This window comes from Nannospalax galili, unplaced genomic scaffold (genome assembly GCF_000622305.1).
Source record: "Nannospalax galili isolate Female #2095 unplaced genomic scaffold, S.galili_v1.0 scaffold309, whole genome shotgun sequence".
NCBI lineage: Eukaryota > Metazoa > Chordata > Mammalia > Rodentia > Spalacidae > Nannospalax > Nannospalax galili.
The window spans coordinates 1,612,837-1,634,180 of NW_008359589.1; the positions used below are offsets into that span (position 1 = coordinate 1,612,837).

General features: G+C 47.8%; 1 protein-coding gene across 1 annotated transcript in view; it reads right to left on the bottom strand.

The window, feature by feature from the left end:
* Mfsd4a (major facilitator superfamily domain containing 4A) overlaps positions 1-12,369 on the bottom strand; it is a 29,701-nt gene extending 17,332 nt beyond the window's left edge. The window contains exons 1-3 of the mRNA XM_008823314.3: positions 11,981-12,369; positions 2,821-3,019; positions 1,363-1,623 (exon numbers count right to left, since the gene is read on the bottom strand). Of these exons, the coding sequence (XP_008821536.1) occupies positions 1,363-1,623; positions 2,821-3,019; positions 11,981-12,210 (690 nt within the window). The 5' untranslated portion in view covers positions 12,211-12,369. The remainder of the gene's footprint in view (positions 1-1,362; positions 1,624-2,820; positions 3,020-11,980) is intronic.
* Between the last annotated feature and the right edge of the window lie 8,975 nt (positions 12,370-21,344).

Below are 21,344 nucleotides of genomic sequence, written 5' to 3' on the forward strand. Positions count from 1 at the left end.
GCTGACTGACTGGCATGCTGACAGGAACATGCTCAGTTTTTATAGGAATCCCATCCAGGGACTCCAGCGCCACCCTGAAAGCCAGTTCATGCCAGGCAGGTATACACATGTATGAGTGTGAGTGAGTGCATACACTATGGTATTCCTTCGGTGGTGGTCTATTTATTTTCAGACATAAATAGAGAAATGCCCAGAAATCTTGTAGCAAGCAATCTCTCCAGTCTGCACCTCATGGGGCAAAAACAGGCCTTGGGCCTATGCAGGGCTTCCTGACTGCAGATTCCCAGGTTATACCATAGGGCTCCTTCCCTTGGAAGACACAGGCTCAAAGCTGCCTTGATTCAAAACAACAATGATGAGGGGAGACTGCTGCCATAGCTGAGTGCTTGGTGACATTCCAGCCCAGGAAAGGTAGGACTATGTGGCAGCGGGTGGTGGGTGTCTACTGAGACTTGGCCTCTTTCTAGCTTTCTCAGGATCTTGAGCAGTGAGGGTATGACAATCTTCTGTGCTGCTCATTGCAACTGTGGTGGGGACTCGGTATATCAGTGCAATTACATGCAGCTATTCATTCCTCTGAGGCACAGCAGTAGCCTACTGTCTCTGGAGGACCAGGTGCCTATTGCAGAGGGGCTCTTTGCCAGAGTGACAAGCCACACTGGGCCTCCATTCCACAGCTAGGCAAATGACCGCATGGAATAGCCTTATCACCAGCCCCGAGGTGAGCCAGAGCCAGGAAGCCAGGTAGCTCAAATGTTCTAAACTGTCACTCCCAAGCCTGCTGGGGTGGGGAGCTCCCCTCTGTTCCATCTGGGTCAACATAGGAACCCTCTTTGGTTGCAGATCATTGGAGGCTTCCAGGTAGAAGCCAGAGTCACTGTGACTTGGTCAGGTGTTCAAAAGGAACCTCAGTACCTAAGCTAGTCACAGTGAGTGGGCACCTTGCTATTTCTACACAGGCCCGTGTAAGAAGATAGAAACCCAAGCAGTAGGGTCCAGGAGATCCCCATCAGTGATGAAGGACCCCAGGGAAGGAGCCATTATCTGCTGTGGCCTCTTGACCAGGGAGGAAACGAGCTGGCTTCCCATAGAGCCTCAGAGAGCTTGAAAGTTGACCTTGATTGTCAGTGTGTAAACCTGCTTACTACCTGCCTTCCTTGAGAACTGCAAAAAGAGTCACACTTGAGGGTCCTTCAAGATGACCCTGGCAGGTCACTTCTCTCTCCTTCCTTTTGCTTCCTGGTCATATACCCTGGACCCCAACATGTTTCTCAGAATCCAAAGTTTCTGCACAGGGGACCTGGACTGGGAGACACGAACTGTCCCCCAACTCCCTACCCCATCTGCACCAGTGACACTCACATTGATGAGGGCCATGATCCAGAAGGCATAGGATACGTGGTTCTCTGCCACATCCTTTGGGGGTCGCCTGGAGATGGTCTGGTTTGACCAAGGCTGGGCTGTTGCATGGTGTTGGCCCAGGACCCGGGAGGCATGGAACAGGTGGTTTCTGGAGGTGGCGTTGGCTGTACTGTTGGCAGGAAAGCAGCTGGCCTCTGACAGGAAGGGGTCAGCAATCAGGGGGCTCAGCAGAGCACCAAAACCCACGAAGAAATGGAGTACCTAAATGGGAGTGGGCACAGCTCAGCCTGGCTCAAGACCCATCCAGAAAGTTCACTTCCCCTCACCTTTACCTTGTGCCCCACCCAGGGGCCCCTGCCTGACCCTAGAGTGGAAAGAAAGACTTGGGAAGCAGGAGAGGGAAGGAAAAGCGAAGAGAAAAAGCCCTTCTCACCACTCCCTGGGCCTGATAACTGCAGTGACAGTGGGTGGTCCTGGTGCTGTTGCCTGGTGTGGTGGTCAATTTTGTCAACTTGGGTGGATTAAGAATTGCTTAAGGCACTAAAGAATATACCTCTGGGTGTATCTGAGGCCTTTCCAGAAAGGTTTAGCTGAAGAGGAAAGACCCGCCCCAAATGTGGGTATCAACATACCATCATCTGGAGTCCAGGACTGAATAAAAAGGAAAACAGAGGAAGCCACCTGAGCACTGGCATCCCCCTCTTTGCTTCCTGGTTGGTACCCAGGACTGAGTCACTATTTTATTTTATCCTATTTTTATTTTATTTCTTTTCTGAGACAGGTCTCTCTATGTAGCTTTGACTGATCTGGAACTCTCTATGTAGACCAGGCTGGCCTTGAACTCACAGTGCCACCGGAGTGCTAGGATTAGGATTGAATCACTTTTTTTTTTTTTTTTTTTTTTTTTTGAGACAGGGTCTCCTGAAACCACAGCTGACCTGGAACTTGCTATATATACCAGGTTGGCCTCAATCTCACAGAGATCTACCTACCTCTACCTCCCAAGTACTGGGATTAAAGGCATGCGCCATCACACCAGGCTATTGAGCCACTCCTGATACCACTCCTTCCCCACCATGATGGATAGCATTCCCCTGAACTGTAAGCGGAAATAAACTTTCTTCCCTTAACTTGCTGTTTGTTAGGTATTTGGTCCCAGCCACACACACTGGGTGACTAAAGAGGAAATACAAGAGAGCAGACAGCAAACCCTCTACTTTTCCTGTTTTAGAGAAGTTTCACCAGCACTGAGGTTTCTGGGAGAGGCCAGTAAGGCAGGCCCGTACTATTACCCCTCTGGAGTCACAAGAAACCCAAGCCCAGGTATTGGGTTACTGATTGGGCCCAGCCAGTAAGGGATCAAGACAGACTAGTCACCACCTACCCTGAGGAGAAGGATGGGGCCTGGACAGCTCCCTGCACTCTGCCCACTGCCCAGCCCCCCTCTACCCAGCTCACCTGGAGGAAGAAGGCTGAGTCCTTCTGGTATATCCTCACCAGCTGCATGTTGGCCACAGTGTCGATACAGCCCATGGCTAGGCCCGCCAGTGCTATGACCGAGGCCAGCACCTTCACATCATGGCAGAAGGGGATGACAGCAAACACCAGGGAGATGGCCAGGGTAGAGGTGAAGAGGGCCCATAATGACTGGGCCAAGCTGGGCAGGGGAGAGCTGGAGTCAGCAGAGGGGCCCCAGAGGCTTTCCAGGAGGCTCCTCCTTGTCCTCCATAGGCTCGGAACCCAGCCCCTGCCCCACCACCTGCAGGAAGGGAACTGCTCACAAGCTATGGGGTGTAGACAGGTGCTTGAATTGGGCTTATGTCCTGACTACAGCAATGACTTCGTAGGGCTGCTGTGAGCATGCCAGATGCCATGGAACATGGTACTTACAAAGCCCAACTACTATTTTATATTGCTTAAACCTTAAGTTGCTCACTTCAAATAATTCTATGCAACAATATTCCTAACCCTCTTAGGGAAGCTGCTTTGAGCATTTTCAATGGAATGTTGCCATATACCTGCAGATAAAGGAGGGACCCAGGGTGAGTCTGAAATCAGATGTCCTTGGCTGGGTAGGAGCAGAGCAAAATGAGTTACATACGCCCTCCACACAGGAGTGGACAAGAGCTATTCTTCTCAGGCAGAAGTCTAAGCTGCCAGGACCAAAGACACAGCCAAGTATTTGGGTAATATGGTGACCTTTCTTCAAGGACAGAGTTCAGGGACTGTGTGCCTAGCAAGTGTTTGGAAGGGAAGCCTTGAGGCTGTCCCTGCTGAGACTAGTCTGAGTGGTTCCAGGTTCACAGGTCAGAGGAGCCCTCAGCATGCGTGCTGAAGTCTGTCCCCTCTTCCCCTCCATGAGAGAATGAGTGGATGAGGCCCAAGACTCTGTCAAGGTCCTCTTGGGGCACTCTACCCAATAACTAAACTCTCAGCAAAAGGATCAAAGACATGTGTCCTAGGAACCAGTTTGCAGGCAAATGTGCTGTGTTAGGAGGAAGGGCTTGGGTAGCAACAAGGCTCTAGAGGTTGTGGAAGAATGCTTCAGATTATAAAAGGGGAGAGGTAGGGGGCAAGAAGATCTCTCTGAAGTCCCAGCACAATGGAAGGGAAGAGGGGTGTCCCCAGAGATCCAGCAGTCTTCTGCCTCCTATTCCTTTGGCACTCAGCCACCTCATCTGGCTCCATATCTGATTAAAGCCTTTATCAAACGAGCTCTGTCGATAGCAGCAGTTTGTTATTTTATTATTTTCTCATTTCCAGGCTGATCTGTTGGGGAGATTACTGTTCATGACCCCTGTCTGTTCCTACGCCGAACCTGGGGTAGACCTTCTTCAAGGCTGGCATTAAGAGGATAAAGGGAAGGCAGCTGGGATGTGGGTGGTCTGTTCAGGTCACCCCTGCTCTTGCAGCTCTCCCTTGGGCCCTGCTCTGACAGTCCCCGGTGCTGCCATCCAGCTCTGCCGCCGTGCTTGCTCTTGCTTCTGCTTCCTGACATGCACCACCATCTCATCTGCCTCCTCGGGATGCACAAGAGGGTTGATGAAAACCACAAACCTCTCCTCCCCGCTCCCTCTCTCACTACCCCTACTTGCTTTCCTTGCACAAGATAGACTAGGCAGTCTCTTGTGACCCAACTTCATGGCTAGCAAGAGGGTCTCTTATGTGCAGCTTCAAGAATCCCCCTTACCAACCCTCACTTCTGAGTCATTTAAATATTCTTTTTTTTATTTTAATTTTTGTTTTATGTGTATGCATGTATTGCCTTCATGTATGTAAGTACAACAGTATCATGCAGTGCCTGCAGAGGACAGAGGAGGGCATCAGATCCCCGGAACTGGAGTTATAGATTGTTGTCAGCTGCCATGTGGATGTTGGGATTCGAACCTGGGTCTTCTGCAAGAACAGCTAGCACTCTTAACTGCTGAGCCATCTCTCCAGCCCCATAAATGCTCCTTTGAGGAATTAATACATTCTCTTTATTGCCTTGAGAAATTTGGGTATCATCACATGCCTGTAATCTTAGTGCTAGGGAAGCTAAAGGAAAAAGGTCAGGAGCTCAAGGCCAACCTGGTCTACATAGCCAGACCATTTATCTTAAAAAGAAGAGTGGGGGTGGTGAGAGCGTTGACATTTGTGGCTCAGTGGCTAGTCCATGCCTAGTGTGTGTCTAGCATGAGTATGTGTGAAAGTGGTTCAGTACAGCAGTGAGGCTTGTAGCAAAATCCTGAGAGACTGGGACCTAAGATCAGTAAGCTGAGATAGGAAGGAACCATGGGGAGGTATAGGAAAGGAGAGGATGGGTATGACTGGCCTTACAGTCTTCATGAAAGCCACTGACATTTGTTTACAGTGGTTTATAGTGTTACAGACATTTGGTACACATGACAATGCTGTTAAGTAGACCTCATACTTGTGCCCATTTGACCCATGAGTGAACCCTGGATAGCAGGAACCAGACTTGGGAAATGGTTTCCCTGTGCCTCTTGCTAGGTCCTGAGCTGTGATTTGAGTCTAGGCCTACAGCTGGAGCCTGAAGGGCTGACCCTGTATTTGGCCTGGGATTTTAGGGGGCCAGGAAGGTAGAGTCTTGTTCCCAGAAAATGAGGACATTTATGAATTGGAAAACTTTTGTTTGTGGCCTTTAGGTTGCCCATTCTTCCAGGTGATTCAGGGCTGGAGTGGACATTCCAGAAATCCTTTAGAATGGTGTATTGTTTCTAGGACCAGACTAAAGTACATCTATTGCCTGTTTTAAACGGCTGAGTTAATGGCCCCTTCGACAATATCTTTTCTTAGAGCTTGCCTCTGATCCCTTTGAAGATTACAAAGAGATAATGCCAAAAGATTTTGGTATCAAGGATGCAGTGGGATGTGTAGTCAAAAGACTAAGTTCTAAATGCCCCCCTCCACCCACACACACAAAAAAGCTGGTATGGTGGTGCATACTTTTAATTCCAGCACTGGAAGGCAGAAATAGGAGGATCTCTGTGAGTTTAAGTCCAGCCTGGTCTACATAGTGAGTTCCAGGCCAGTTAGGGCTACATAGTGAGACCCTGTCTGAAAACAAACAACCAACAACAAAGACTGGGGTCTAGGACCACCTCTGACACTGCCCAACGGTGCAACCTGCAACAAGCCACTTATGCTTAGCCCCTCTGAGCCTCATTTTCCTCCATTCTAATTGCAGATGGCAGGTAGTTCCCTTCCCAGTGTTCATCCTTCTTTGCAGCCTGGGCTTCCCCAAAGTCAATGCAGGCTCAGAACAGGTGCCAACAGGAAGAGGGCAGGGACCAGTGCCAGCTCTGGGCTTCTTCCCAGGTCTATCTCTATTCCTGCTCCCACACCCTGCAAGTGATCCTGGGAGGCTGGACCAGGAATACACTAGGAACCCACCAATTGGTCCCACACAGTGTCCCAGCTAAAGTGGCAACCAGGACCTAAGAGTCCCACTCACTTTAAAGATCAGGAAACTGAGGTTTGGATGGGAAGAGAGTGGCACTGAGCTGGAGATGACTTCTCTCTGCTGGCCCTGGACTCAGATGTGAATTTGGGCCAATTAAAATGATCTCTTTCCTCCAAGGCCTAAGAAACCCATGCCAGGAGGCCTGAGAAATGGTTAAGTTACTTATTAATGGCTCCACACGGAAGGAACAAATGGGAGTGGAAAGAGGGAGGGGCCAGGGTCCTCCCTCTCCTAGTCTGGCTGTACTAGAGTTGCCTGCTGGGCCACAGAGGCTGGCTGTGTGACCTTGAGCAAGCTGCTGGCCCTTCTCAGCCCTGGTTACCAGGTACACATGTGACTACCTTGGTGTAACCTTATCTTGGGCACCCATTCTTGGTTTCCTGGTGCTGTGAAAAAAGGGCAGACTGCATAGCTCCAAACAGGACCAAGACCCATTCCTGCTCTCTGCCCCTAGGTAGGGAGGAATGCTGCTGAGGCCAGCCCCAGGGTCTGGAACACTGCCTTTCTCCTCAGGAGCTCTTTCTCTGTGGCAGGGATGCTCAAGACCTCACCTTTCCCCTGCCAAAGTGGACCACCTCATACAGAGGACCAGTGGAGAGGGGTAGAGGGCAGAATGGTAGAAATCACAGTGTCTATGGAGCAGCCACAGTCTCTGTCAACCTCAGAGGAGCCTGCAGCCCATCCTTCCAGGAGCCAGGGCCAGTTAGTGATACTCTTTCTAGTCAGGTTGATGGGGAAGGAATGGGGAGAGAAGGCCCCCCCATAACTCAATCACCTCAAGCCTCTGTACTGACATCTCAACCTGCTCAGGGCCCCATGTTGGAGGGGCAGATAAGCCTGTCCTTGGTGGATCCCAATCTATGATAGGACTGCCCTGTTTGATTCAGACTGGGGTGCATCCTGTGTAGACAATGTTCTTAGGGTCCACTGGGTACTAGGCCCATGGGAAGTGCACCTCAGGGTCTAGCCTAAGTCTGCCTGCCTAGACCTCCTTTCTCCCAATTCCTGACCTACCTGAGCTGTTCCTCAGTTCCTCAGGAGCCAGTTGTTTTTTTTTTTTGTTGTTGTTGTTGTTTGTTTTGTTTTTTCTGTCTTTTTGAGACAGGGTTTCTCTATAGCCACAGCTGGCCTAGAACTTGATCAGGTTGGCATCAAACTCACAGAGATCTACCTGCCTCTACCTCCTGAGTGCTGGGATTAAAGACATGTGCCACCATGCCCAGCTAGGAGCCAGTTCTTGATGCCCCCTTCCCAGAGTGGCCTGCCCTCTGAAGAGTAGTCTAAGGCTCAACCCTGCCACTCTCCATCCCTATCCCATTTCACCGTCACACACTGCCCTCCAAAAAACAGACACCCAGAAAGCCAGGGATCTTGCCTGACATCCTTACCCCTGAAACAGGATGTGACTCAAGAAGTATTTGTTGAATGAATGAATTAATGGGTGTAGAGGGTTCTGAATTTTTTTTTAATTAAAAAAATGTATATGCAATTTCTACATTATAAAACTCAATTATTTAAATGTACAACTAAATGTTTTGGGTTTTAAAAAAATATTCTGAGTTGTGAGACCATTACCATAGTCTAATCTTAGAGTTTTTATTTTTTGGTTTCGTGAGGCAGGATCTCACTAAGTAGCCAAGGCTTGCCTAGAATGCACAATCCTCCTGCCTCAGCCTTCCTGGTGCTAGGATTATAGGCACGTGTCACTATTTTGTCACCTCAGAAAGAAAGTCTATATCCATTAGCAGTCATCCCTATGCCCCTCCACACCTACCTCCAGCCTTAGTTAACTCCCTACTACTGGTCTGCGACTCCAGACCCTCTATGTAGGGACAGGGCATGCGAGTGGTCTTTTGTGACTGACTTTTTACCCAGCACTCTGGCTAAATGAGGAGTCTTTGTAAGGATATGCCATATTTTATTTGCCTGTTCATATCTAGTTTGCTTCCACTTAAAAAAAAAACTACTATGAATAATGCCATGAACATTCATGTGTAAGTTTTGTGTGGAAAAATGTTTTCATTCTTCTTGGATATATAATTAGGAGTGAGATTCCTGAGTTGATGGTAACTCTGTTGAATGTTTCATTGTTTTGTAATATAGGCTGGCCTCAAACTCATATAGTGGAGAGTAACTGAAGACCGTCCTGTCTCTAACTTCCCAAAGGGCTGGGATTATAGGTATGTACCACTATGTCCAGTTTTAAAATGAGTTTTTAAATAAGACTGATGGGCTTCTGGCACAGGTCTGTACCATGCTAAAAGGTATACAAACCGTTGAAGAGACAAGCAGAGCCTTTCTAGAAGCAAGGCCAATCAGAGTCCAGCTCAGGGAGGGGAACTGGCTGTGTTGTATTCCAGGGACTGAAGTAACCTGTGGACGCCTATGAAGACTTAGTTTGCTGCAAGATACAGGAGGGGTTCTTAGTTGAGTAGGGGACTTGAAGACAGGAAGGAATTAGATTTAAAAAGACAGGCAAGCCGTAAGCAGAGTGTCAATCAGCAAATGACTTCAACAAGCTCACAACCAATTAGTGGAGGGGAGAAGTCACAGAGAGGCTGGGAGAGGCTAGGGAGGCTGGGGAGCTCTCAAGTCATCTATCTGCTGATGTCCTGAGATAAGGGGGTCTCCCAACTGCCCAGGGTGGTTAGACAGGTCCCACAAACCCAGAAAAAGAAAACCTAACCTTTTGTCTAAATACCCCATCACCATTCTGTCAAATCACATACCTAGTCATTCTGCTGACCTGGTGGCTTTCTGTGTCTCTTCTCTGGAAGATTTCCTCTTTGTGCTAAACAAGATTTTCCTAGGGAGGGTCTAGCTCAGGTTCTTGTGACTGCAACTGTACCTCTCTTCCCTCTGCTGTGCCTGCAGATGGCCTCCTTTAACGTTCAAGGTCTCTGCTACAGTGTAAAGTTTATGCTAAAGATAGGGAATGAAGGCTGGTGTTTCCCCAGCACCTGCTCCAATGCCTGCCCCATAGAGGTGTCTAGAAGCCTTCAAATTAAGCTAAGCAGTAGGTAGAACCTAAGCAGGTACTCTGATGTGTCATTCAACCACTTTCCTCCACGCCCTCTCAACAGGTGACCTTGGAAGCTTTGTTAATCCCCCATTTTCAGTGCCAGCCTGGCACACTGGCTGCTAATCATTTAAGCTGAAAAGCATTTCCTTGCAGAGACATTAGCATTTCAACAGAGATAGGCGAGGCTGTGTAGCAAGCTTTACAGACCATGTCAGGGCTGGCAAAGCTTCTGTTCACTTGGGAGGTGGGAGTGAGGAGAGAGCATTCAGTGCTGCCCAGAGTTAGCTAGGTGGTGATACAGTATTACTGACACTCAGGGTCACCCCTGATCACCCCCAGCCCCCTTCCCACTGGAACCCTGCTTTGTTTGTTCTTGGAGACATTTTATCTTGGGGGTAGGAGGACTGAAGCTCAGAATTTAAACTTGAACCACTAAGATGTCCTAGCCACTCTGGAAGATCCCAGCAGGAAACCCCAGGGGCTTACATTGCCTTCCAAAGCATTGTTAGAGCTCAAGGATGCTCAGCAGGTGAAGACTCACAGAACCCTTATCTCTTCCATAGGCCTCAACTACAGAGTTGATGCTGACTACTCAGAAGGCAGGAGTCACTGCCAAGGCAGCTGGGACTGCAGACAAATGCCCGAGTTCAAACCCTGGGACCATGTGATATGGGACAAGTCCTTTTCTCCTTTCTCTCTCTCTTTCTCCCTTTCTCCCTCCTTCCCTCCCTCCCTTTTTTTCCTTTCAGCGTTTTGAGGCAGGGTCTTGCTATGTAGCCCAGGCTAAAGTCCAATTCAAGATTCTCCTAACAGCTTCTAGAGCACTGGAATTACCATACCCAGCTAAATTTCTTAACCCCTCTATGTCTCGGATTCATTATGCATAAACTGGGGGTGATAGTATTTGCAGGGTTGTGGTGAAAATTAGATGGGTTGATATAAATAAGGTACTAAGAATAGCCCTGGCACAGACCACTTGCACAATGGTTAGTTATTGTTGCCACTGCTGATCCGGGGTTTCCTGCGGCAGGGCTCTGCTGTCTAGGAGCCTAGAAGGAGGCACAAAGCCAGGAAGAGATGGCCCAGTTGGGTGCGTATCTCTGCCCATTTCAGAAAAGGAAGCCTACCAGCCTGTCACTAGAACTATCCTTATTCTCCTTCCTGTTTACACGTTTCTAAAAAGTTCCAGGTAAGAAAGCTTCTCTAAGTCAAAATACGGAAATGCAACGCAACAAAACATCTGTGAGGGCTGGGAGTATGGCTTAGTAGGAGAGGCTTACCTGGCATGGACGAAGCCCTGGATTCCCCAGCACCAAACAACAAAACCCACCTCTGATATTCAGAGGCACTCTCTCTTCCTTTTGACTACATTTCTAGGCAGAATAGCTTTTCTGAATTCCTATACATCCAATTGTATCACAAACCTACAAAAACACTGGTGTGCACAAGGAGACTTGCTTCTGAGATTTCTTCCATTTTACAAGAAGATTTTGGGGAAATGGAAACAATCATCCTCTAATTGCTGAGGATTGGCAGGCTCTGGGCGGCTTAAACTGGGGTTCTTTGTACTGATAGCTGCACTGCAGGCCCCCATTAGCCACAGACCTGCAGGAAGGAGCCCAAGAGCCCTTTGGCTCAGAATGACCCCTCCACAGATTTTCCTGCAATATACTACCCAACTGTGGTTTTGTTTCCAAGCCAGCTGCTGCTTGGATCCCTGCAGTCCAGGGAACTGCTCCTCCAAGGAGATGGAATGAGGGTATTCACACAGCAGCCTTTGGTGTGCAAGTCCTCTGTTCCTCAGCCCTGGGTCTCTAATCCTGGCTGTACCGAGAGAGAAGCCTGCTGCCTTTCTAGAACAGGCAGGAGAATAACGCTTTTGTGGCATCCAAAGGGACATCATCCTGTGTGTCCTATCACTTAGCCTGGTGCTCTGCTCTGGCAGAAGCCAGGTAGCAGTAATAAAGTGGAGGGGTGCGGTGCAGAGGGACACTGGCACCAGAGATAGAGGATGAATGAGAGGCTCTGCACAGCTCTACCTGGCCCTAGCTATGTGAGTCCCAAGCGCCCTAGCCTCTACAGGCCGATGCTGAAGTGTCCTGGCTCCTTCAGGAGCAGAACTGCAAAGACCCCCCACCAGCCCCACCACTACCACCACGGCAGAGGGACAACTTGCATGAATTGATGTGAAGCTAAGTGGGGCCACCAAACCGCAGACCAGTCCTGGCATCACGTACTGCCCCTGAGCTGGCGCTTCCAACTGTCTTCCCACCTCATGTCAGTTCCACCCCTGGCAGCCGGGACTACAAAATCTCAGAAGAGAGGTGCAAGGTCCTACCCACCTCTGCCCACTCCATCATTCCTCAGTTGGTGGACTGGGGGTGGGGCGAGGGAGGGAACGATTCTACCCTCTCACCCGGGTGAGCGAAGGTAAATACACAGCCCAGAAGTCACCTTCAGTCTCGGGAGAGTTTTCCAAAGAAGCTGGGGTGGAGGAGGGAGGCAGCCCCCGGGGCTAGGCCCGGATGCAGCGGGCTAAGGTGGGCAGGTAGTCGCTGCGGCGGGGATGAGGAGGGACGGCGGGTCGGGGGACCCAGCTGCAGGTAGGGACGCCCGGGTGCGACACTCACGTCCTCTTGAAGACGCCCCCGAGGGCGCTGCCCAGCAGGAGGCAGAGCTGCTGTGAGAAGAAGACCCAGGAGATCTGGGGCAGCGAGCTGTGCGTCTGGCAGCGCAGGTCCAGCAGCGTGGGCCCCAGGAAGGCGATGCACAGGCCGAAGCTGAAGAAGACGCTCCAGTAGGTGAGCGTGGGCTGTAGGTTGCGGCGCAGCAGCCCTGACACGCGGCCGTCGCAGTCCATGGCTCCGCCGGGTGCTCGCAGCTAGCCGGGTGCCGAATGCCGCCGCCCGCGGGAGGCCGGCCGAGCCGGGGGAGGAGAGGAGGGAGCGCCGGCCCCGCCCTCGGCCAGCGCGCAGTGTGGAGGACGGGGGCGCCGCGGACGCACGTGCCTGCCGCCGGGAGTCGCCGCCTCGCCTGGCCTCGCGGCCCCCACGCAGGATACCCACTGGAGAGAGCAGGACGCCCGCCCGCGCCGAAGCTGGAGAGCCCTGAACGCCCCGCGCCTCTCGGCTTGGCCATGCTGGCCCTCACCCCTTGGTCCCGGAGGTGCAGCAGGTGGATGTGGAGGGTCTGCCAGCGCCGCCCTCTTGCCCTCCTCAAAGGAAGAGTAGTCTCATCTGCAGCTGGTGACTTGTGTTTGGAACCTCAAGGGGTTCCCATACTGTCCTTTGGAAGCAAGCCCCCAGAAACTTGGGACTTTGTTTTGTTGTTTTTCGGTTCTGGGAATTGAACCCAAGACCTACAGCATGGTAGGCGAGTATCTCCAATACTAAAAACTTGGGTCGGATACACTCTATACTTCCTAGTGAGAGGGAGCATCACCCTTACCTGTCCCATCAAAGGTATGGGATGCAGAAGGACCCAGTTCTGTCTGGACTTCATCTCTCCTTTCCAGTGTGGGATAAGAGTGGGGAGGGAGGGCAGTAACCCAGAGGAATGCTGAAGCAATCCTCTAGGGAGAGAGTGGAGAGGGTTGTCTACACTTCAGGACTCTGCTGCTGGCCCAGGTTGGCATAATCCCCAGTGGCCATGGAGAGTTCTGCATGGTTCTGCTCCAGAGGTAGCTCAGATTTGGTGCCTGCACTAGACCCTTCTAATAGGGCAGTCAGGCCCTTTAGTGCCTCCTTTGTCCAAATGTTCTAACAGTTATGAGAGTTGTGACATTGTCCCCACTTGTACCCATGAGTACCAGGACTGAAAGTTCCTAGGAAGCATTTGGGTGGGTGTCCCCAAGACAACTCGGCAGTAAGTGGGGGCAGCAAGCTTCTCTTGTAGGCTCTACCACCTCACAGTGCTATCTCAGCACCTGCTCCATCCTGCCCTAGACTGTGCATCAAATGCAGTCTCCAGTATCCCTTTGCTCAGTCTCTCTGGGTGATTTATTGAATGGTGATAAGAGTAGGCCTGACAGTACTTGTAATAAAGTACAAAGTTATCCTCTGAAGAGAAACCCAAATCAGAATCACTAACTTTTGCATCCTCGCTGCCGTGTTATAAAATTGTAGAATAGTAGGAGCTGGAGTTGGGAAGAATAACCTTCAGCTGAGACTCCTGTTTCCTTCCTGTTACCCAGGAGAAATGGCTTGATTGCTCTGTTCTTAACTGATACTTCCACTGATAGGGACCTTGCTTGTCCTTTTCTAGAGGGTTGCTTCCATAGTAAGTCAGCTCTTGGTAGGATGGGTCTTCCACTGAAAAGAAATGCTCCTCCCTGTAACTGTTCCCCCAAACCCCACACAGAATGAACTTCCTGCCCCATTAGTCTTTTACAAAGCACATGATCTTAACCCTGAGATTTAGCTTCTTCAGCCAGAGGCCCTGGCACGCCCTCACGAGTTGAGATGGTGTATCCAGCTGGATTACCTTGCTACATTGCCCTGCTGACTGGCTCCTTTGCCACATAGGGAATGACCCTGGTAAAAATGAGGCAGCCCAAAGTCTGGGATGATAGAAATATTTTAGAACTTGATCTGGATAGACATTACTGTTGACTCTTGGAGAACCCTGACATACTGCATTTTTGGCATGCTGAATAATTTGAGCTAAAGAAAACTAAAATGTTTAGAAATGTTTAGAATCAAGACTTGTGGCCTGTGCTTTCTCTTCCCTTTCCATCCTTTTCCTTTCCTTCTCTTCTTTCCCTCTTTCCATTTTTCCCCCTTTTTGGTGCTGAGGACCAAATTCAGGACATCAACCAAGCTGCATGCATGCTGTCACTGAGCTGAACCCCAGCCTTCCCCGAACCCTTTCTTGCTCCTCTCCTCTAACATGGGGAGAGGGGCCTATGGAATTCCCTTATCAGCATTAAGGCCAGACTGCAAAGAAAGCCCAACAATTTTCTATCCTCACAACGAAATTCCTTCATTTACCTCAAAAAAGAAGACTGAGGAACAGCACACACCTGGATGTCCTGTGCAAGGTAACGTCTGTCCTTGGTTCATTCAGACCCCAAGAGATTGTCTCTGGGACCATTCACTCCCTTGATCATCATTTACAAACTCTTAAAATTGTCTAAACATTGCACTCACATGCAGGCAATACACTCATACACATAAAATAAAAATAAATAAATTTTTAAAAAATTATCTAAACATTTCCATTCCCCCTTCCACTTTAGAAAAATGGACATGTAAGTTCCAAACTAGCATTGGTTGGATGGGTTATCATATCTCAGTGATATTCCCCATTCTGTAGTTTCCCTGTTTGCACATTAATGTATTTGAATTTTTACACTTTCTTTTTTTTTTTTTTGTCTTTTTGAGACAGGGTCTTCCAGTAGCCCCAGCTGGCCTGGAACTCACTATGTAGACCAGGTTGGCCTTGAACTCACAGAGATCCACCTGTCTCTCCCTCCTGAGTGCTGGGACTAAGGGCATGTGCCACCACACCTGACTTAATTTTTACACCTTTTATATTATTAAATATTTGTTTTATTCTAGCAACTTTCAGTGGACAGAGGGACATTTCTTTTGTCTTTGTATTACCACTTAGTTTGCTAACTGTGTTACTCAGAAATATCCGTAAAAGTTTGCTAGGCTGCATATGTAAGGTGTAGGTATTTTATTGTATTGTTGTACTATAGTAAAATAGTAATAAAAGAAAAAGTAAACAAGAATGAGGTAAGACTCCCCTTTGAATCAGTACTTAGCCTCTTTACAGTTAAGCGTGTTAGATGCTGTGCTATATGAGGCCTCAGGTAGAGACAAGCAGGCGAGGAGACCAGGGCAGCCATGTGGTGAGCTCTGCAAAAGGGCTTCTCCCTGGGAAGACTGTGTGGAAGGTGCTAGGGGACTGGGTCTAGGTGAGTGTGGGGATACTCATCTTTCTCATCCTCTCTCCTTTATTCCTCTGTTTTTCAGCTTCACAAACTGTCTACTTTGTTTTGAAGAATTTAGAAGCTATAAAAACTAGAGAACTTTCCTTGAGGTCTGCAAATCACAAGTGAAGAAAATGCAGATCAGATAGCCCTGAGCTCCAAAGAGACTCATTGTATAGGACTTAAAGGAAAGGAGAAAGCAGGGACAGAGGAAGCCCCACAAGCAACATGGAAGAAAGGGCGGCTGGCATGGAGACTCCATTTAATTCCAGGCTGCGTGTCTCTGGGTGTGCACGATTGGTTGGGCTGTCTCTGGGTGTAAAGTTCATTTGTCATTTGTAAGACTTTGTAGCTACTATATCCAATAAAAGACGTTAATAGCTTCCCAGGCCTTGGCCCAGCTCAAAGTTTCTTATTCTGGTGTCATTTTCATTCTTAGTTTAAGAATTCCCTTTCCCTAGCCAGGTGGCTGCATGCCTTTAAGCCCAGAATTCGGGAGGGGAAGGGAGGAGTTCAAGGTCATCCTCAACTCCACAGAGAGTTGACTGCACTATGTGAAACTCAGTCTCAAAAAAAAAAAAAAAAATTCCCTATACGGCTGTCTAACACATGCATAGACTCCTAGTTCCCTAAAGTTCCCCAACTCCATTTTAAAATGTTCCTCAAAAGTTGATTTTTATAGGGACTCACAAGACCCTATCCCACCCCAAAGATCTTTATCTTCAGGTTAATGGTTGAAGAGGATGTAGTGATGTAGCCAGTGGCAAATTACCCATGCTGTAAGTAACCCTAGTTAAACTCATTGGGCCAACACACACACACACACACACACACACACACACACACACACAGATGCACACGATGTGAAATTACAAGGCAGACTAATTGGGAAGAGGAAGGGGATCAGTGGGAGTAGAAGGGGGACAAGAGCGTGCTCTGGAGGTGAATATGATGAAAATACAGTATGTACATGTCTGAAAACGCCATAATGAAACCCATTATTGCGTATATTAACATATGCTAATAAAATTTTTTTTTCCTTTTTGGTCTTTTTGAGACAGGGTCTTCTTGTAGTTACAGCTGACCTGGAACTCACTATGGAGACCAGGCTGGCCTTGATCTCACAGAGATCTGCAGGCTTTTGCCCCCCAAGTGCTGGGACTAAAGGTGTGTACCACCATGCCCAGCTCATAAAAACTTCTTTAAAAAAGAAAAAATAGGTTTTAGTCTATAATGGTTACTTAGAATGCCAAGGTGTGCTGTTCTCATGTGTTTAAAATTAAATTGAGGGTCTTAGAGGGGCTCAGCAGGTAAAGATGCTTGCTGCCAAGCCCGGTGACCTGAGTTCAATCCCTTTCACATGGTGGAAGGAAAGAAATGGCTCCCAAAAGTTGTCCTCTGACCTCCACACACATGCCATGGCACATATGTGCCCACCTTTACACCCCCACCCCCACGCTAAATAGCATGTAAAATTAAATTGAAGTATTTAAATTAAATGAGGCTCTTTATTATAAGGCAAGCCAAATCAACACTAATAAAAGTCAGTTTTCATCATAGTTTTCTTCTGGGATTCATACGCCTTTGGAACCTTCTTCTGATAAATTCTGTCCAACCTTCCCTTCCCTGTGCCTCTTCAGAGTCAGCCCTTATCCAGCGCTGCTCCTGCCCAGCGCGCTCCTACTGCTGCCTGCCTCCCCAACATACAAGCAGACTTCAGTTCTTCAGAACTGCCCTTCGAGGTCTCCAGCCCCAGGCAGTTAGCTGAGTTCCATTCCTGTTCCCTACCACCTGCCTTCCCTTCTCAGGGTGCTTGCCTGCCAGCAGGACTGGTGGACCTGGATAAATAGCTGGGAGTCTGGTATTTGTACAACTTCTTTACAATTGCTTTTGATTTTACATTTATAGATCTTTTTAAATTTTTTTTATTTTTATTTTATGTGTATGCGTGTATTGCCTGCATGTAGATAGGTGCATCTGTGTCGTGCAATGCCCTCGGAAGACAGAACAGGTTGTCATTTCCCCTGGAACTGGAGATATGGACAGTTGTTAGCTGCCATGTGGGTGCTGGGATTTGAACTCGGGTCTTCTGCAAGAACAGCCAGTGTTCTTAACTGCTGAGCCATCTCTCCAGCCCCACATTTATAGATCTTATCTCCCAATTAAAACAAGTTCCCCAAGACAGAGGGTTTCCTATTTTTTCTTTCTTTTTTTGTTTTTGTTTTTGCCTTGTTTTGTTCAAGTCAGATCTTGAGACAGTATTTGGTTGGCCTTGAACTCTCAGCAGTTCTTCTGCCTCAGCATCCCAAGTGTGGGAATTACAGGTATATGCTACCATACCTGGTTCTATTTTTCTTTATGCTGTATATTTTAAAAATTTTAAGGCTAAGTGTGGTGGCACATGCCTTTGATTACAGTACTTGATAGGCAGAGGCATTGAGATTTCTGTGAGTTCTAGGCTAGTCTGTTCTATATAGTGAGTTGTAGTCCAGCCAGGGCTATACAGTGAGACCCTATCTCAAAAATAAGGGAATTTTTTTTTTTCCTTTTAAAGACAGGGTCTTCCTGTAGCCCCAGCTGGCCTGGAACTCACTGTGTAGACCAGGCTGGCTTTGAACTCACAGAGATCTGCCTCCCAAGTGCTAGGATCAAGGCAAGCGCCACCACACCTGGCAGGAAAATTTTTATTTTACATTGTGTGTGTGTGTGTGTGCGCACGTGTGTGTGTGTGTGTGTGTGTGTGTGTGTGTAGGATGTACATGCCACTTGCACATGTGTGAAAGAGGACAACTTGTAGAGATCAGTTCTTTCTACCATGTGGATTCCTGGAATCAAACTCGGGTCATCAGACTTGTCAGAAAGTGCCTTTACCCAATGAGCCATCTCATCAGCTCTCTGTTGTGTATTTAAATGTCTATCCTTGGCCTAGTGTGGTAGAGCATGCCTTTAATCCCAGTACTCTGGAGGTAAAGGTAGGCAGATCTCTGTGAGTTCAAGGCTAGTCTGGTCTACATAGTGAAGTGAGTCCCAGGCCAGCTGGGGCTACACAGGGAGACCCTGTCTCACAGAGGCACTCGAAAAAGTCTGTTCTTGGGTTCTAGGGATGTAGCTCAGTGGCACTTACCTGAACACTTACCTGGCTTGTATATGAGGTCCTTAGTTTAATCCCTAGCACTACAAAACCAAAAAATCTTAACTATTCTCTGATTCCCTTCTTACAAATTGGAAGGGAACTGTCCTCTTCCCTCATAAGATCTGGGGAGCAATTTGGGATCCCCCTAATGTGGAAAACTTGGGAGGAAAGGGTGCACAGGAATGAAGGGTTTCTAACTTTGAGACAAGCCTGTTCTTTTTCAAGACACCAGTTTCAGAAGCTCCTCTGACCTCCTGGTTCCCATGATGGGGTCCCAGCCTAGCTCCGCACTCACCAACTGTTTACTGCTACTCTTCCAAGACAAGGACATGAAGTTTGGTCCTTGCTGGATGCCTGGATTTCTGAGTTCTTTGCTCCCCTGTACTTAACAGGGAAGTTGATAAACAATCAACCCACTGCTCATCTTTACACCCGGGGGTGGGGTGGGGGTGTGGAGTGTGGAGGATCAGAGAAACAGACCTTGTAACAAAGGGAAGGAAGAAGCCCTCTTCGGTGTACACCATAGCCTCCAGATTCTGTAGCGTCTGAATCCATGCTGCCTCTGTTAGAACTGAAAACTTTGAATGTAAAAATAAGGTACAAAGAGAAAAAGTTTGATGCCTCCCAGCTTGGATGGTATCACTGGACTTGGGCCTGCTATTGTCAGGATCAGCTCATGACCCTGAGGCCCTACAGAGTCTCAGATCAGGCTGGGGCAGCACCTAGAAACCTGCACTTTAAGGTCAGTCAGCACACCCTGCCATTCCTCTTGCCAACCTGGGGCATGAGGCCACACCTCCGATGTCATCACCACTGCCACATCACTGCCCTGCTGGCAGGAGTGTGGACAAGTTTTGGTAGGCTGTGTGTAGGGTTGGCCTGGGACAGGTTGTAGTTTGGTGCCAAGAACTGTACATGGATAGCCTGGCAATCTAACCACGCATGAACTCAAACAGAGCAGAGGTTGGTGTATGCCCAGAGAGCCTCCTTTATCAAATATCCGTGTGAACTCCTAAGTGCCCAACCTGCCTGGAAAGGGAAGGGAGTGGTCACTGCAGGTGCCAAGGAGGACAGGAGGGGTGAGAGAGGAGATGAGAGAAACCAAAGCGTCTTATAGATAGCTCAGTGGCTATATGGCATTTAGTTGGTGCTTAATATGCACTAGTTTTTTTTTTTTTTTAATCTTTTTGAAACAGGCTCTCCCTGTAGCTCCAGCTGGCCTAGAACTTGATATGTAGACCAGACTGGCCTTGACTCACAAAGATCTGCCTGCTTCTGCCTTCTGAACAACACTAGTTCTTAAAAGAGCTGGTTGAAGCCAGCCCAGCTTTGAGAGTTCAAAGGACTCTGAGTCTAGTGTGACTCCCACTCAGTGGAATTCCACTTCCAATATCCCTGCATATCTCCACTCAGTCTGTCTGCACATGTCCAGGATGTAGCCAGAGGGATCTCATCTGCAGAAACTGAGACTCTGCTCTCCCCTCTAAATGGGGAGAATTGTGGTCCCTACAGGAAGTGTCAACAATATGCAACACAGGAGCTGATCCCCATATATTCTTTTGAGGGGGAGGGGAGTGAAGAGAGTAGTTTTTGTTTCTGAAAGTCATTGGGCAACAGAAATTCTTTCCCTACTTTGAGAACCCAGTCCATCTATTTTGTCTTTTTTTTTAATTTTTTTATTTATTTTATCTTACATGCATGTATTGCCTGCATGTAGATAAGTGCACCCATGTCATGCAATGCCCACAGAGGTCAGAAGAGGCTGTCAGATCCCCTGAGACTGAGTTGTTAGCTGCCATGTGGATGCTGGGGTTCAAACCCTGGTCTTCTGCAAGAACAGTCAGTGTTCTTAACTGCTGAGCCATCTCTCCAGCCCTGTATTTTATCTTTTAAAAAAATCGTGTAGCCCAGGCTGACTTGAACTCACTATGCAGTACCAAGGATGACCTTGAACTTCTGATCTTCCTGTCTCCACCTCCTGAGTGCTAGGAATACAGGCATGTACCACCACACCTGTTTCTAAATCTGGGGATCAAACAGAGGACCTAGTGTATGTTAAGCTAGCATGCTACCAGCTGGGCTACATCCCTAGCACAAATTCTTTTTTTAAAAAAAAAAAATTATTTGTGGGGCTGGAGAGATGACTCAGCAATTAAGAGCACTGACTGCTCTTGCAGAGGACCCAGGTTTGATTCTCAGCACCCACAGGGCAGCTAACAACCGTCTATAACTCCAATTCCAGAGGATCTGACACCCTCTTCTGACCTCTGTGGCACTGCACGACACAGATGCACTAAGTGCAGGCAATACAATCATACATAGAAAATAAAAATAATGAATAAAGTATTTTTTGTATTGTTTTGAAATTTATTGAGCTCCTGATTTGAACAAACTGACTGAAAAACAGGCAATCTGAAAAGTTTGAACAATGTGTAATGACATTGGAATTTTTAACTTTTTATGTACAATGGTATTTTGGTTAAGTATTTACTATTTTAAGATATTTTAACAATTCTTTTTTACATTTTATTTTTAAAAACAAATTGTTTTTATTTTTGTTTTGGGGGATTTTTTGTTTGTTTTTTAAAAATTTTTTAAGAACTACGTGATTAGAAGAAGCATTTCACTACAGCTTTAACATATTCAGTAACATACTCCAGAGCAAGAGTACATCTCTTTCATAAGTGGGTGCAAGTTTCTAGGTTCACAGTTGAATTAATACAGTTATATATTATTGAACTTAGTATAAGCCCTGTAAGACATAAAATTGAACGAGTTTTTAACCTTTAAAAAAGATCTCCATTTCATTTTAGAATATACTGTTCCTTGCAGAAAAATTCATTGTTTGTACTACTAACACTGAGATGTTGGCGCATGCATCTCTAATCTGTATGTATCTGATTATTACTAGTCATAATCAGTTGCA